The sequence below is a fragment of the Sitophilus oryzae genome, unplaced genomic scaffold (assembly GCF_002938485.1).
Source record: "Sitophilus oryzae breed Bouriz unplaced genomic scaffold, Soryzae_2.0 scaffold_476_pilon_pilon, whole genome shotgun sequence".
Lineage (NCBI taxonomy): Eukaryota > Metazoa > Arthropoda > Insecta > Coleoptera > Curculionidae > Sitophilus > Sitophilus oryzae.
The window spans coordinates 305,205-323,174 of record NW_022147058.1 but is presented as its reverse complement, the minus strand read 5'-3'; the positions used below and the strand labels follow the sequence as shown (position 1 = coordinate 323,174).

The window sequence follows — 17,970 nt, the reverse complement described above, 5'->3', positions numbered from 1 at the left end:
CTTGAATAGGGTGGAACGTAATCTCTGCTATTCATGTGCCATATATGTTCCCAATGAAAAAAAGGAATGTGAATAGAACATTGTTGTTCTCCAAAGTTACTTGCTTCGCATATGAAAAGAACGTAAATGTGCTATCTGGGGACGCCGTTTTTTTTTCGATCATATGGTACATTTTATGTATTTTATTCTTTAATTTTAATTACTACAAATGGTCTTCATATTTTTCTTTTGAATACATATATTCTTGTTACTCTCTTTCATCTTTGTCTCTAATATACAGATGCATTGCAATTTGTTGTTAGTATATTTATGTAATAATTTCATAAATCCTAAAAATAAAAATGGTTATAACATGCTTTCCAGATATCCATATCCACAATATTCTGTGTGTAAATATGTTCAATTTTTAATAACCCATTCATTAAATGAGATTGTGAGACAACATACAGGTAGCTGTTTAAATAATTTTCAATCTTTGTATGTAATAATAGATTTCACATATTATATGCATTACACAATATGCATTACCTGCAATAATAAAAGATATTTTCTTTAAAGTGTATAATTCTATCTAACACACTTCTAATAAAGTATACTCTGACTCTTTGAACATTTGTTACAGCTTCTAATAATTAGGTATATCGATAACTTCCTAAGAAATTTTGTTAGCACTTTTAGTTAGTTTACCATTTTTCTCAATATATTCTGCAGAATATAATATGACTCGATACATTCACCTAGAATAAAATCAATAATATCATTTATGAATAGAAAACTACATGTATAACTTTTTCATTAATATTTGCAATTTCAGACCAGAACTTGTCTGAAGAGAACTTTCTTGGTTTGTTTAAAAATATCTTACCGTATAACATAAATTTACATCTGAATTAATCTAATCAGATCAAATTTTCTTCATAGTATAGAAAACATCGAAACTATTTGACTGGTAATCGAGCTATCAATAAGCTGACACTAAAATTTAATGAATAATTAAATGGGATAATTATTTTCATGTAAAACAAAACTTTATACTTAATAAGACCACAGGGAGTACATAATAACAGTGTTACTGAGATTTTTGATTTAATGTATTGCTTCGTATTTGTAGATCTATTATTGTATTGTGATTACAATTGCCTTCTTCTCCATTGATACATCCTAATTTAAGATTACTGATTTTCTAATACATAATTAAAGTGAAATTATTTTTCCTACCATTACATAATTAATTTCTTCCTACCATTAGGTAGATACCTGAAAGGTTAATAAATTAAAAACGAATTTATTAAGACATTTAAACTGTTTACCTCATTTCTCACATATTTTTGACACCAAACATTATAAATAAATCAAAAAATATTCGTATACCAACTGAATTATATGATATTTCATTTTGAATAATAGAAGTACTTTTTTACAGGTTTATTTGGCATTGTTTGCATTGTTGTTTGTTGTTTTCTGTTTTGTTTTTGTGCGAGTTTAATAACCCACGATTAACCTTAAACATAACCTTAAACTACACACCATACTAGGGATGTACGATTCGAATCGATTATTATCAAATCGACGTGATTTTTAATAAAATCGAAGACCGATTTTATTTATACAGTTTTACAGGTTTATTTATTTGTTAGAATTTAGAATAAGAAAACACTTTAGTTTTGCTGGAATATTTGTTTGCAGTGCATCCCTAGTAAAAGGCCATCTAGCAATGAACTGAAAAATTAAGTGTAAGTGCTCGCTGCCGCATGCGCCGATGTTTGTTTATCACTTTGATATCAGGTGTCAGATTTTTGTCGGGGCTTCCCATATTTTTATATTTTAGATAACGTAGAATACTCTTTGATTTTACCTTAATTCTTTCTTGGGTATACCCTTTCTTGTACTTTTATTTTATTTTTGGGATATCCCTACTCCATACATTAAACATTTAGAAAATTGATTTATCTATCTTTAGACAACCACCAAAACGTTGACCCATAATAGTAATACATCAGTCCAGTAGAGGACGCTAAGTCAAAAAATTCCGAAATAAAAATTTGTAATTTGTAATTCCTTTAGTGTTTTCGAAATCGTTGTCGGGGTTGCGTCGGTTTTGAAGAAATGTCGAAGAAAACCCCGGACTGTCTACCATCAGCCGCCGGATATAAGTATTAGTAGTAGTTATTAAAGCAAGTTTTTTAACATTTTTTATTGTATTTATGAGTTTAGTGTTTGATTATTATCATGTGAAAAATTTTAAATAATATTTTAAAAGTGATAGGCATGTGATAGGTTTGTGATGTTCAGTTTAATAGATATTTGGTGTGTATGTGTTTGCGTATATGTGTGCTGGATAAAAACACTTTCATTAAAAGGGTAAGCTCTAACTAAACATTAAAGGTTATAATTGTTTATTGAAACGATTGAAAATATTTCCTAATATGGCAAAAAAGAAGCTATAATTGTTAAGATTTATTTTTTCAGTTTACTCCACTGTAAAAAGTATTTAAAATATTGCGCGTTTCTCTAGAATTAGTAGAGCAATCTACACTAATATGAATAAAATTAATTTTCGTATTTTTTTCTGTAGCAACTAAAAATAATTGAATTTATAGATAAACATGCAGAATGTGGATATGGTGGGAGGTGGTGGCAATTGCATTCTCTCCGACACTCTCTATGCCCGGTAAACGAATTTCCCAGGGAGTGAACAGTGGCGCTCAAAAGTTTTTCAACATTTTCCGGAAAATGTCAAGAAAAATATAAAATTTTCAACATTTTTTTTTCGCAAAAAAAACCTCATAGGCGTGTTTCTGGGGTTGAACTATACTACCAGTTAAAATATCTGCACTCATTTCTGGGACACCCTGTATATATACAGGGTTTGTATATACACCCTGTATATATACAGGGTTTCCCAGAAATGAGTGCAAATATTTTAACTGGTAGTATAGTTCAACCCCAGAAATACGCCTATGAGGTTTTTTTGCGAAAAAAAAATGTTGAAAATTTTATATTTTTCTTGACATTTTCCGGAAAATTTTGAAAAACTTTTGAGTGCCACTGTTCACTCTCCGGAAATTCGTTTACCGTGCATATAGAGAATCTCGGAGAGAATGCAATGTTGCCACTTCCTACCATACCCACATTCTAAATGTTTATAAATTCAAAGTAATAATTTTAATGGGCTGCAACATAGTGGTAATCATAATCATAATTTTTGTATTAAGCATAAGCACAGTCACAATCAAAATTTTAATATGCGTTTATACAACATAGTCGCATAACTTGGAATGTAAATACAGCTAATAAAGTAACCTAATTTTCTTATTTTTCTATTTCAAAATCATTTTAGAAGTGTATTTTTGTTTAAATTTTATTACTCAGGTTTTTTAAACACGAAAATTATCATAATTATTAAACATAAAAATGAAAAAAAAAAAATAATGCCCCCTAACCGATTTTGGTCGTAATCACAATCAAAAAAGTTAAAATTTACGAACTTCAAGGTTATTAAATTATGCTTATGTTTACGACTGCGATGTTATGACTTTTATGATTGTGACTAAAATTGTGATGATTACGATTATGTTGTATAAACCCGCCATAAGTTTCTATAGAAAAATACGAAAACTAAATTTATTCATATTAGTGGACATTGCTAATACTAATTTTAGGAAAATGCGCAATGTTTTAAGTACTTTTTACAGCTGAGTAGGCTGAAAAAATAAATTATAAGAGCTTCTTTTCTCGCAATATTAGGAATTTTTTTCAATCGTTTCAATCTTTAAATATTAAGTTAAAGCTTACCCCTTTTGATGAAAATTGATCAGTATTTTTATCCAACATATACCATTACACATACATTCCAAATATCTAATAATTTGAACATCACAAATCTATCACTTGCAAAATATTATTTAAAATATTTCACATAATAATTAAACACTAAATTCACAAATACAACAAAAAGTGTTAAAAACTTGCTTTAATAACTACTTATAACCTCTACTGAACTCACACACAAAAGAAAATTAATAATTTTACACCAAAAGTGCCAAAACTTTACGCGATACACGCACTATACACGAATACACGTAAAACGTATGTTGATTTTGGTTTGTTTACATTCTTTAAATGATTTTGGGAACCCCCGAGACAACGTAAATACCGTTAAGAGCAGTAGGGCCCTCTACCGCTCCCGTATAATACGACTTGCCTTGCGCGCCACAATGCCGATTGTCCGTTCACAAAAAGCTTAATCCGTTATTCTATAGAATTATTAGTCCTTTTTAGTAATTAATCCTATAGAATTAATTTGAGTTTAATTTTGGTTAATAAATAAGATGATCAGCACAATCGACTATCAGAAATCGTTCTAATAGTATCGAGCTTTTAAAACTCTAGAAAGTTATCCATATAGTTATTTTGGGAACCCCCGAAAAATCGTGAATACCGTTAAGAGCAGTAGGGCCCTCTACCGCTCCCGTCTAATACGACTTGCCTAGCACGCCACAGTGCCGATTGTCCGTTCACAAAAAAAGCTTAATCCGTTATTCTATAGATGTCGCTGGGTTATAGATTTGAGTATAATTTTGGTATTTTGGTTATTGGTTAATAAATAAGATAATCAGCACGTTCGACTATCAGAAATCGTTCTAATAGTATCGAGCTTTTAAAACTCCAGAAAGTTATCGGAGATTGTGTTTAAAATGTTCGTTAGTGCATATTTTTGTGTCTGTGGGAAAAAAGAAAGCTTTGCAATTATATCGATCTTCTATAGGGATATCCTTTTTTAATGTTTGGTAAGTTTTTTTTCTTTTAATTTAATTTGGGAAATGGGGGAAGTATGGCTACTGGCGATCATCCACTTAGTGTTATGGAATTTTGCAAGTAGTTTTTAAGACTTTCTAGTCACGGCAACAGCGGGCGGCGAACAAGGCGAGATCCGGGAAATTGCCGATTTCCCCCGGCGCGGCGGCTCTCAAAATGTCGCAATTTATTTTTAAAACTTTCAAAGTTAAATAACTCAGTTATTTTCAATTTATTTTAAAAATGGTAAAGAGAAAATATGTTTCTTTTGACCAGATCTACCACCCCTTAAAATATTTGCACTCATTTCTGGGACACCCTGTATATACAGGGTGTCCCAGAAATAAGTGCAAATATTTTAACTGGTAGTATAGTTCAACCCCAGAAACACGCCTATGAGGTTTTTTTTGCGAAAAAAAAATGTTGAAAATTTAAAATTTTTCTTGACATTTTCCGGGAAATTTGAAAAAACTTTTTAGTGCCACTTGTTTATTCACCTGAGATTTCCCTACGGTGTATCTAAACCTTGCAGTGTTGCAACCTCCTATGTTATCCACATTCTACATAATTCGGCGGAACATAGTTCTATACTGAATTCAAATTCGAAATGCACCAGTATACACAATTGCACAGTGCGTGATCAGCACGTGCCAGCGGCGAAATCTACCCTGATTGGCCGGCCAGCCATGAAATAGTTGAGGTAGGCGGTTGAGATTTTTTACAGGGTCGGCTTGCATAGCGCGTATAAGGAATACTCTTTGATAGGCCACCGCGTGCGGAATATTGAGATTATATTGCTTGTCCGAATTTATTATTTTAGCGGACTATTTATTTTTTTATTATATTATTATTTAAAATCGTTTTTTGTTGCCTTTCGCGGTCTGTTATTTATTTGTTCTTGTTTATTATTATATTTTTTCTATTATTTCAATATTTGTTGATCGCTTCGTACAAGTTACAATTAGAGAAAATAATATTTATGTTTAAATAAAATATTTGTACATATAAGTACATACGTATTACAAAAACTCAAAAGTTAGATATTTTATATTATTTATTTATTTATTATTATATTTATATTTTTGTAAATGTTAATAAAATTATAAATTTTATAAATAAAGTTAATAAAATGTTTGAAAATAATTAAAAAAGTTTTTATTTGAATAGTTTTAATATATCCGGCTTTTTAAAAAAAATGTCGTTAGACTTTAAAACGGATAATACAGTAAGTTAAAAGTGTTTTTTTTAGTAAACTAAAATGTATTAAATTATGTTATAATTTAACTGGTCTTTTAATGTAAAAAATGTTTACATCATTGCACTTTTTGCAAATAGTATTATAGAAACAAATACCTATTTAAACCGATATTCAGATATTGCTGTCAATAATGGAAATAAAAAAATCAGTAGTACCAAATAAAAAGATAATTATTTTAAAGAACAAATTAATCCCTTTTAAAAAACACTAAATTTGTTAAAATCGGTCGTGCCAAAGAGTAATATAATATTTTAATATGCCCGCCCCCTACCCCTACCCATCACTTTATTTCACTAGTTTTATGTAGTTTGATAACAATTAAATAATATAAATTTCCATCATAAATTATAAACAATAAAAAAAATCATAAAAATATACATAATAATTTTATAATTTGAAATACCCGACCTTAGTGCGGCCCTGGTTGTATGACTACAGCGTTCCTGTTCACGTGCTTGCCTCATGTCTCTGTTTACGTTTGGTGCAGCTCGGGGTTGAATATACTTTACATTTATAAATTCATAGACAAATTTCTACTCAAAAAATTAGGAATGTTAAATTTAATCTTTAATCAGTGCTCATTATTAATAATTATAGAAAAAAAACACATTAATTATTTTTAGTACTTACCCTTTCAATGAAAACTTAACAAAAACCACCGAAAATTAACTAAAACATCTTCCAAACCAAATCTTTGTTATGCTGCAAAATAACTTTACTTTGGAATAAATTTAATAAAATGATTCATATTATTCACAATCAGGTCACAAAAAGAAATGTTTATCGTAATTTAGAATTCAATTCAAAAAATTTAGAAAACAGCCCAACGAATAATCGATTAATTTTTGTTTTGTTTGTTTTCTTTCATGTTTCTCTGTTTTATTTGAACCACTGTTTTACAAAAAAAAGCGTACATTACTTTGAATACCTTTCTGAATGAATAAATGTTGAGAATTATTGTCTCTTATCGCCACTTTACGAACTACTTTCAATCTAAGAAAATACATGTTTCACTCAACAATTATTGACAACGTATTTTGTTTTTTCGCTATTTTTTCGATGTATTTCGACAATTCTATCGACAACCTAACCGGTCGTTCTTCTCTGGCCTAACCGTCAGCCAAGAACCACCGCGTGTGAACTGGTCCTTTGAGTCGCCGGTCGCCGCGCCGTCGTGGCGGGCTTGCGTCAGACGACCATGTTAAGCAACGTTGCCGTAGTTACAACAATTTCAAATTCAAGACATTCGAAGCAATCAAATTCGTATTAAATTTTAAAAATAAAACAGAGAAACATGAAAGGAAATAAAGAAAACAAAAATGAATTTATTATTCGTCGGGCTGTTTTCGATGTATTGAATTCTGAATTACGATAAACATTTTAAAAATTCCTTTTTTGTGACCTTATCAATAACCAATTCATTTGTGTTTTGTTTGTTTCCTTTCATGTTTTTCTGTTTTATTTTTAAAATTTAATACGAATTTGATTGCTTCGAGTGTCTTGAATTTGAAATTGTTGAAACTACGGCAACCTCGCATGACGCAAGCTCGATACGGCGGCGCGACAAAGGAGCAGTTACCAGTGATGCGTCCATGCGCCGCTCTCTTGGCCGGCGGCCGACGCGACGATTGGGCTGTCGATGGAATTGTTGAAATACATAGAAAAAATAGCGAAAAAACAAAATACGTATTTAAAATTGTTGAGTGAAACATGTATTTTCTCTTAGATTGAAAGTAGTTCGAAGTGACAATAGTGGCGGTAAGAGACAATAATTCTCAACATTTATTCATTCAGAAAGGTATTCAAAGTAATGTGTGCTTTTCAAGGTGTTTTGTAAATGAGTGATTCAAATTGTGATGAGGCCTATATGAAAATAATGTGTTAAAAATGGGGACTGTTATTTTAGTAGTTATTATAATAGCATGTACAAGTAAAGCAGCACAGTGAAGTGTATTTTAGTTAAGTGTATATCGAAAAAGAGAACTGTCGCAGTTACATCGATCTGTCATAAGTATCTTTTTTAATGTTGGGTAAGTTTTTTAATTTAACTTTTTTAACACATTTTTAACACATTATTAGACATTTAACTTTTAATGTATTTTATGTAATAATATCACAATCTTAAAAATGTAAGGTGCACCAAAATGTAATGCATTTCTGCAAACTCCTCAGGTGTTGTGATTGACTTACTTTTAACATATACTTTCTTGTCCCTATGACAACACAGTGCGTCGAATTAACTGAAATCCGGGCTTGCTCCAGGTAATTGGATGTAGTTGGCGATATCTGCCGGCGGTTCCCAAAATGTTGCGATTATTTTTTTAAAGTTAAATAACTCGGTTATTTTCAATTTATTTTAAAAATGGTAAAGAGAAAATATGTTTATTTTGACCAGATCTACCACCCCTTCAAATATCTGCACTCATTTCTGGGACACCCTGTATACAGGGTGTTTCAAAACAAATTTCAACAAACAATATTTCAACCCTTTCCACTCGTTTTAAAAAAGTGAAAAAATTACCAGAAAGTGTGTTTTCAAAACAGTAATGCTTCCATAAAATTTCATTAGTCTATCTCTTGTCGTTTTCAAGATAAAAAATAAAAACATTATTTTTCCGCCATCTTTATACCGCGATAACTCCCTAATGGTTGACTTTTGACCCAACGTTTATGAAGCAAACTACCCTTTATTTTGAACAAGGAATCACCCCCTGAAGTTTTTCGCATTTGTTTTGAAACACCCTGTATAATATACAGGGTGGCGCACCTCATTCGCCTTGGTTGATTATACGAAAACGGAAAGATGTAGAAACAAAATATTTTATGGGTACATCTGGGACGGCAATGTGCATAATTTAAAATTATTTTGAAATGTACAGGGTGTGTCAGAACTAAGATCCATACCAAAGTTATGTTTTTTCTTATGGAACACCCGGTATTTTATTTCATTTTTGGATTCTTAGGGAATAAAATAAGGAATTTATTATAAGGGTTTAATATGTTTACAAGCTTTGGTTTTTGAGATATTTAAAGATATTTAAATATGCATGCTATAATAAAAAAGTTTGTCAACACCCTGTACAATACTTTTCAGAGTTAATTCTAGTGCTGACTTTGAAGTCAGGGAAATAAACTTTACTAAATGTATTGGTTCCTTAAATGTATACAGGGGTATCAAAAATTGCTGGTCTATTTTAAATATTTCTTTTACATAAAAACTTCGTTATTTCAAATACAACACCCTGTATTTTTTTAAATAAGTCGAAGCAGATTTAAATGCTCTTTCAAACTGTATTAGGATTTCCTATACCTATGTGGCTCAGATTTTGAATAAAAAGCGATTTTTCAATAAAATTGTAATCAAGATGGCTGGTGCCGCCATGGCAATTTTCTAGTGACACTTAGTAGCTATTTTCAAAATCGACATTAGTTTATAGACTTTATTTAAATTTATGACAGTTTATTTTCATTTAATTTATCTACAATAAAGTTAATAAGTAAGTATTTATTATTTTATCAAGAATAATGAAGCAGTATCTGCTGGCCGAAGGAATAAATGTGTTACTAGCATAGATTTAGTAAGAACAGATATCACATTGTGCATTTTAACCCGATCAAACAATCGGAGGTTGACTACGTATTGTAAAATCCAACTGAGATAGAGAAGGCGACATTGCCACATCTCAAATTTGCGCCTATCTACTTAGTTTGATTTGCAGAAAAGGTGACTTTAAAACCTTAACTAGATATCAATAAATCTCAATTTCTTAATTAAATTAATAGTTTATTTTTAAAGAAGCATGCGTAATAATATGTTATTAACCAGAGGATATATGCGTTACTATTAAAGGACATGTTTACTGTTTAATGGGCTGAAACGTCTAGAACTATTGGCAACATCGCTGCTAGTCTTCCAGAATGAAAATGAGCCGTCCGTCCCACCACCCCTCGCGACGGCCCTTGGTCCGTTATAGCGTACTACGTTTAGCTTACGGTGTGTTTGAAGTCGGAATCAAGTCCGAAGTGAACTTTTCAGTGTTTTTCAGTAGTTTTTGCTTTTGTTTAACGTACTTTTGAATCTGCGAATTTTCAATATGGTAGGACAGTGTCAAATGTGTGGAAAAATAAGCTCAAATTACCCCAATTTGTCTTTTCACAGGTAGGTATTGTTTCCGCCGTAATCGTACATAGGCGTCCCACAAGGGAGCCTCTCACAATTAAAATAATTTCTAATTATATTTGTTGAATTTTGATCTATTAAAACAAGAACGTAGTAGCCGGTAATTGAATTATAATTCGTCTCAATTACTACCTAACTGTTGTAGATCATAACAAATTTGAATATAAACGTTGCATATATTTGAAACTTTATTATATGCCAGAAAGTGACATTTTTTTTAAATTGCGTCATATTTTGGTCATTATATACGATATTTTAAAGGATTTTGCTCAACAAATAAACAAAGGTGTTTACCCGTCCTTTTGTACATTTTATTGCTTTATTATATCTTATATCTGCCCCTTCGGTCTTGTTTAGACAAGTTTTTACCACCGTACAATACAAATACCTCTTCCTAGAGTTATTTTTACGGTGTGTTTACCTTTTTTTAGAATGGGACGAACTGTAAATAATTCTTAGGCTACTAGTTTTATACATCTCTATATATAGAGTGACCCAGGCCTCCAAAAAAGCTTTTTACCTATTACGTTTTTGGTTTGTGATTTTTATTTCAATCTTTACATAAGATCGGGGCCATTGTAACGCACATTTTCAAAATATTTTTGTCAACATACAGGGTGATTCAAACCGCAATACATATGCTTAATACAGTTCATGAAGATTGGGACGTTTAACTAAAATTTGATTGTCTGATTAAGCTACCTAAGTAATGGATTTGTAAACGTAATATTCATTATTATGCGACAGAAATCCCATACTGTAGCACACAGATTTGATACTTTTAATGATAAATGCCCTCTATTGAGAGACTAAAAGGTAATTGCCTCGTATCAGAGTCATCATAATACGAGAAGAAGACCGAAAGTCAAATCTTGTCTTATATTTTCAAAAAAACACAATTTTCTCATTAAAATAAATATTGATTTTAGGTATAGGAAGTTATTAATAATACAAGATTAAACAACTATTACACAGTACTTCACAGGAAGCTATCGATTGCGAACTAACTAAATCTTTACTAATTACTAATTTTGAAAAGTTCTTTTTAAGATAAAAAAGGTAAAACTAAAACCTAAACTATCATTTGAGATTAAAAGGGAAGTTCTAAATAATGTTGCCTATTCTAAACAAGAAAAATTTATTTATAAGTTTTATAACACCTCTAATTAAATTTGGACGAAAAGAATATTTCTGTTTGCTGTAGGTAATTTTCTCAGAGATTAAACGGGAAGTTCTAAGTTCTCTTCTTCTCCCAGGAAAAATACGTAAATAAAATGACTTTTTAAGTCAAAAAGTCAAAGGACAAGTTATTCCAAAAAAGGACTGAAAAAAGGACAGGTGGCAACCCTAGGTATTTCTGGAATGGAAATTTAATGGCAAATCTGCAACTTTAGTTTGAAAATATGTTCCGGCCACCTATGATTACAAAAATGTCTAAAATGTGCTTTACTATTGCCTCCATATTCTAAAAAACAAATTGAAAGAAAAGTCACCAACCACAAACCTAATATAGAACTGTTTCGGAAGCCTGAGTCACCCTGTAAATATTCAAAAGTAACTGAAAGTTTATATAGAAGTAACTGAAAGTTTAAATTGAATATCGACGTTGGAGCGATTTTCGAAAACTACCTACTAACGTTTCAACATAAGTATATGTGGGATATTAATTATATTATTATATTAGACCTTATAACAAAACCCATCTAACGAAAAAGTGTTAATGTAGTATATTAATATGGAGTAAAAATTTTACTAATTACTTTACTTTTACTTTACTAATTAAATTCGTTCCAAAAAACGATACGCCACTGGCCATTAGAACAATCCAAATGCGCCTAGTTGCCGGCTCGGTTGCCGGGGTCGGAAATTTTAGACTTCTCTGTCTCTTCTGTCTTTGTTTGACACATTGGAATGTTTGATACACTACCAACGAGTATTTATGAATGAGATGTTCGGTCTATCTTTATAATGTCTTTGGTTCCTAGTGATTTTATTTTGTGAGGACAATTGCTTGGGGGAGGGGGGGTTAGCCTGAAGGGTTTATGCTCAAAGATATCCAAATAGAAATTTTCTCGACAAGCTTTCTTTGAAAACAACTTTTCCTATTTCGCAGAGCTGATAGTGTGGTATATGAAAGACCTATTAGGCAGAAACCTGTCGTTGGAAGTGAAGAAAATGAATTTGCCTTAATTGTTTCTTTTATAGAAAATCCAATATATCTACAAGTCATCGTAATATAAATCAAAAAGAACTACTTCTTTATTTTTCTTGATAAAATAAATGCCTCAAAAATTGTCCCCCTTGATATGTAAATTGACGTATTTCGCCAAATTTTCATACTATCATCGGTATAGAGGTAATATTAAATACTGTTCGTTTTCAAATTGTCACCCTGTATATAGGCTATACAGTTATGTGTTCTTTTGTTTTGTTATACATATATGACCTACATTTTTTTGAGTTCAATAAATTTTTAATTTTTTTATGGTTGTTTTATTGACGATGTGAAGCTTTTGGATAAACCAGTATTATGGGTTTCAATCAAAGCCATAATACTATTGGACTAAGAGATATTTTCTCTTTAGTCAAAATCGTAAACTCTTAGATAAATTGAAAGAAGTTTTTTAATCAAATTATAATACTATTAAAACAAAAATGATTTATTTTCCAATCAAAGTAGGGGGCTCTTGGATGAAAAAATATGAGCTCGAAAAACAAAATCTAATGCTAATGAAAGAAGAGAGACTTCTCTTAGATTAAAATAAATTTTAGTTGAGTCAATGGTATTCGCTATTGGTTTAAGAAAAGTGTCTCTTTAATCAAGAAATGTCCCTTTTCAATCAAGAATTTTTGCATGAATCAAAGAGACTATTGTTCTCGTAGCAAGAACTTCTTTGCATATTAATTTTGGGTCAAGAGTGAAATACTTTGGACAGATAGATTCTTCTATTCTCTAAAGTAATTTTTTAAAGCTTAAGAAAAGAGTTAATGCTTTGGGCAAAGAAACGTCGTTCTTGGTCCTATTGAAAAGCGCCAATCTTTTGGGTCAATGTCATATTCATTTCGACTGAAAGATCCTTGTTTTCAGTGTAGGCCGACATATTACGAGAGGATCCAAGAGAGAACCTATATCTCCAGGGTGCAGGTAAGAATAAGAATGATTAATTAGTGTTTAACAAACTGTATTAATTGTAAAATTTCTTATATCTAAAAGTAAATCCTAGATATTTTTACAAATTTTTATTTTTATATTATAATTTATAATATATGCATATGTAGGTGTATAAAAATACTAAGCCTTTTGTCCTACTAAAGCAACGCAACAGCGGCACGATGATGCGTTGCTTTGATAGGACAGATCAGGTTTTTGTTAGAGGGATCAGTTTACCATAAGTGAATGTTTTTATTTGCTGAACATGTTTTGTCCTAAATCGAATAATAACGGTACATTCAAGTTGAGAGCGTCGAGCGTCGCGTCGCGTTTGCGTTGCGTCCGCGTGTCGAAATGGAATCAATTCACTTAATTTAAATTAGACCGTTCAGGCAGACAGCGTCGCGTTTGGCGTTGCGCTAGCGTCCGCCGAGCCTCGGGGTTCGAGTTCAATGGGGCGGACGCGACGCTCTCAGCCTGAATGTATCTTAAGATATTGTCGCGTTGCCTGGATGTTTCTTTAGTGGGTATACGATAATTATTAAAAAGCATAGGTTAAACATGAAAGATACACATTGGCGACAGCGAATCGTAATCGTGTCGCTGTTGCGTTGCTTTGGTGGGACAAGGGGCTAAATTTTACATTGTTAATAATCATTCCTTCTTCTTCTTTTAGATTAGCTACAACACTAAGATTTTTGGCCACTGGTAATAGCTATCCAAGCCTTTCCTATTCATTCATAGTTAAGAGGAGGAGTTAAAGACTATATCCGAAAATTTTTTGCAATGATGGTCGTTGCCAAACTGCACAGGAGCCATTGAAAACGTGTCATAATGCAGGCACCATATGGACCGGTTCTTTATATTTTAATTATAAAAAATCTTTCTGTATAATATTGTTAGCAGTGTGTGATGCCCAATACAACTTTACATATGTGGATATAGGGGCTTATGGGTCTCAGAGAAGGTGCATTAAATAACTCATCATTTGGCAAAAAAATATTTTCAAAAGAACTTAATATACCACCACCACAAGAATTACCATATTGCCAAACAAATATTAAAATTCCACATTTTTTTGTTGGGGATCAGGCTTTTCCCTTAAAAGAAAACCTAATGCGGCCATTTAGTAAATCAAGGGAGGGCCTAGTTCCCCGAGAAGAAAGAATTTTCAATTATAGGCATATCGAGCTAGGAGAATAATTGAGTATTCTTTTGGTATTATGGTGGCTCGATTCAGAATTTTCCATAGGGTTATTAATGGAACACCTGAAACTGTAGACGGGGTTGTCAAAGCCGCAGTCTGTTTACATAATTTTATCAGAAAAGAAAAAAATAAAATTTTATGTTTCTGATGGTGATATAGATAAAGATGTTGAGGCTCATTTTATACCTGGGCGATGGAGGAATGAGGTTCCTAAGGAAGGTGCTGCTCTTGGTCAGATTCCCATTAGATTTGGTGCACGAAATGCTCAATTTTCAGCACTTGCTATAAGAAATCATTTAAAAAGTTATCTTAATGGACCAGGGGCAGTTTTTGCACCATGGCTATGGAAAACAATTGACAAAAAAAAACTAAGTATATAGTTAGGGGGAGAAAATCTAATGTATATTAAGCTCTTATATTTTAGTTATAAGATGATGTAAATATGTACATGGTTGTTAACTTAGTAGTAACAATACAGGATGTCCAATATAAAAGTTCCATCCCTTATCTCTATTATCTTTGAAGATAATATGAAGCCCATTAAACAACCTGTATTATATTAAAAACACTGTAATATAAGATTACTTATTATGTTAATCATTTTATGTTTAATATTACCCGTACTTTTGAGAATAATTCACAATAATTAAAGTATTTTTTTCATTTTAAGTGTTTTAATTTTATTCTAATTTATTTGATATAGGTACCTAACCCATGTGGAGTATGTGGAGAGGAGTCACAAGTCAGAAGATACATCAACATCACATTCATCACAAACACAACCAACTATTTCAGAGGAAGAAATAATAACATTAGAAACTGAGGAAGATTATACCTTTCCGGATAATTTTCTTTCTACAAGCTCCACTTATAATCCAATTGGCTTATCTGAACCCACACCCAAAAAAAAATAAAAATGAAGACTCATTGCAACCAAAAAATATTAACGGAGAATTGAAACAAATAGATAATGTTTTAGTGGATGTATCCACAGCCATAAATTGCAGAATAAAGTTTTTAACTTATCCGGGCTGTTAAAGTATCATTTAATCTATCCTTGCGGTTAAAGTACTATTTTATCTACTATTTTTTAGTAGCTGTCCAAAGAAAGAAAGAATTCCCTTTGCTTTAAAAAATTATGTATCAGTTCTTGGCTAGGTTATGTTAGGTTAGTTATTTAACTTCTTTCTTGATTGGTTTTACGGCCTAAGCTTCCAGGACTATACGGCCAGGTGATGTGTCTCCTATCTTCAATTTAAGACAAGAGAAGCCCGTGAAAGCGTCCGACTCGAGGTCGTTTGTCGTTTCTCTTGAATATTTGTCTTGTACCCTGGAAAGGTAGTCCAGGTCTTCTTCTTTGGTTGAGTGTCTGTATTGGGTCTAATGGTGAGTCCTATATTAGGTGAAATAGATAAACATATTGGATGAATTTAGATACTGACAAATATATTCTGGTCTTTCCCTACTATGTCAGAGGCAAGCAAAAGCTTATATGAAAAAGACTAACCAGTTAGTCATTGATATTACTCTACATGGTTTGTCATGAACTACCGGATAGGTCTTCAAAAATTTTACAATACTAGATTACAAGAATCTAAAAAGCAACTTACATATTCGATTAAGGCTAGACTCGCATGCAATAAGGAGGTATAATCATGCGGGGCGAACTTATAATGGTTGGTGATTGATTTGTACAGAGTTTCTCTTTGTTCTGGATATAATGGACATTGAAAAAAAATGTGATTTAACGTGCCCTCTTCGCCGCATTGGCATCTTGGGTCATCTTTGACTCTGATTCGATGTAAATGAACTGGGGTGAGGCAATGTCCGCTTCTTATGCGAATGACTGTCGTGATTTTCTTCCTTGATATATTACCTAAAGTACCGAACCAAGAGTATTTGTATGGTTTTTCAATCAGCTCTGCATACAGCCTTCCTTTCTGTCTTGAATCTTCCTTCCATCGTTCCAACCACGTCCCCCAGAATTTTTCTTTCAATACAGGATAAAATTCTTTGTACCAACATTTAATCTTTACATTCTGTCCATTCCGTCTTCCTATTCTAGCCATGTAATCTGCTCTGTCATTACCTTTTATGTGGGTGTGGCTTGATATCCATCCCAAGGAGATACTGAATCCACCTTCTTTTAGTCCTATTAGCTTCTTCTTGATTGAATAAGTTATATGATCGTCCTTGTATGCGGGTATGGAGCTTATTGCTTTGGGGGCGCTTTGGATGTCTGATAATATTAATGAATTATATGTGTTTCTTGTCTCAATCAGCTCCAGGGCTTTCATTATCGCTACCATCTCTCCTGTGTATATTGTGGCAAACTTAGCGATTCTGTATGTGTTCTCTATTTTAAGGTCTGGGCAGACAACACCAATACCAACATTAAAGTTCTCTTTTGAGGCGTCTGAGAAAAATTTTATTTTGTCTTGAAAATGAGTGCTTATTATTTCATTAAACTTTGAGGAGTTGTCCTCTTGCTTATTTAATTTGAACCTAATATAATCCGATCTGTCAAACTTCAACCCCGACCCAAAAAATGGTGTATATCCTCGACCTCTATATCCTGTATCCATGGGAAGATTTGATCAATCGCCTTGATTAAGGGAGGTACCTGATATCTTGACCAAAACTGATATGAATGGTTAAACCTTCCGTATGCGCCTGTTATTTGATCTATGATAGGATTATCTCGACTCGAAAAGGCTTTAAGGACAAATTTTGTGGCCAGCCACCCGCGTCTACAACTCAGAGGAATTTCCCCTGCCTCAGAGAGGATGACATTTTTTCGCACCCTATCCAGTCTTTCCAAAAATATCTTAGGACACTTTGCAAAAAACATACCCTCGTAGTCTAAATGTGATCTTACGTAAGCTTAATAAAAATTTAGCATGGTACCTGGATGACCGCCCCACCATGTTTTACACAAGTATTTCATCATATTTATGCCCTTCAAGGCCTTGGCGCATATCCTCTCTATATGTTGTTTGCCATTAAAATATGAGTCGATATAGATTCCCGGATATCATATACAATCAGTCCATTGTATGATATGATTGTGGAACCTAATAACAGGTAAATTGATATTGCGTTTCCTTCTCTAAATCAGGAGGCATGAGGACTTTTCTGGAGAGAATTGAATGCCATGGTCTCTAGACCATTCTTCTAGATTACTCAATGTGGAGTTCATCCTCTGAGCCATGACGTTGACGTCACGACCTTGTGTGATGAGAGCTATATCGTCCGCGTATTGAAGGATTCTTACTCCCTCTGAAACGTATTCTCCGATGCTGTTCACCTATATGTTGAACAATATTGGAGCAAGGGGTGAGCCCTGAGCTACTCCCCTGTTGGCCAGACCGAGTCCT

At 32.4% G+C, this 17,970-nt stretch overlaps 1 protein-coding gene and 1 long non-coding RNA gene across 2 annotated transcripts; both read right to left on the bottom strand.

The window, feature by feature from the left end:
- Positions 1-732: 732 nt before the first annotated feature.
- LOC115886264 lies at positions 733-1,368 on the bottom strand. Its single transcript, XR_004050864.1, has 3 exons — positions 1,311-1,368; positions 1,036-1,257; positions 733-975 (listed from the first exon to the last, which is right to left on the bottom strand). It is a non-coding gene; the product is annotated as an uncharacterized LOC115886264 (long non-coding RNA).
- Positions 1,369-15,799: 14,431 nt separating this feature from the next.
- LOC115886240 lies at positions 15,800-17,178 on the bottom strand. Its single transcript, XM_030905328.1, has 2 exons — positions 16,204-17,178; positions 15,800-15,973 (listed from the first exon to the last, which is right to left on the bottom strand). Exons 1-2 carry the CDS (start codon positions 17,176-17,178, stop codon positions 15,800-15,802), a joined length of 1,149 nt encoding a protein of 382 aa, XP_030761188.1.
- Between the last annotated feature and the right edge of the window lie 792 nt (positions 17,179-17,970).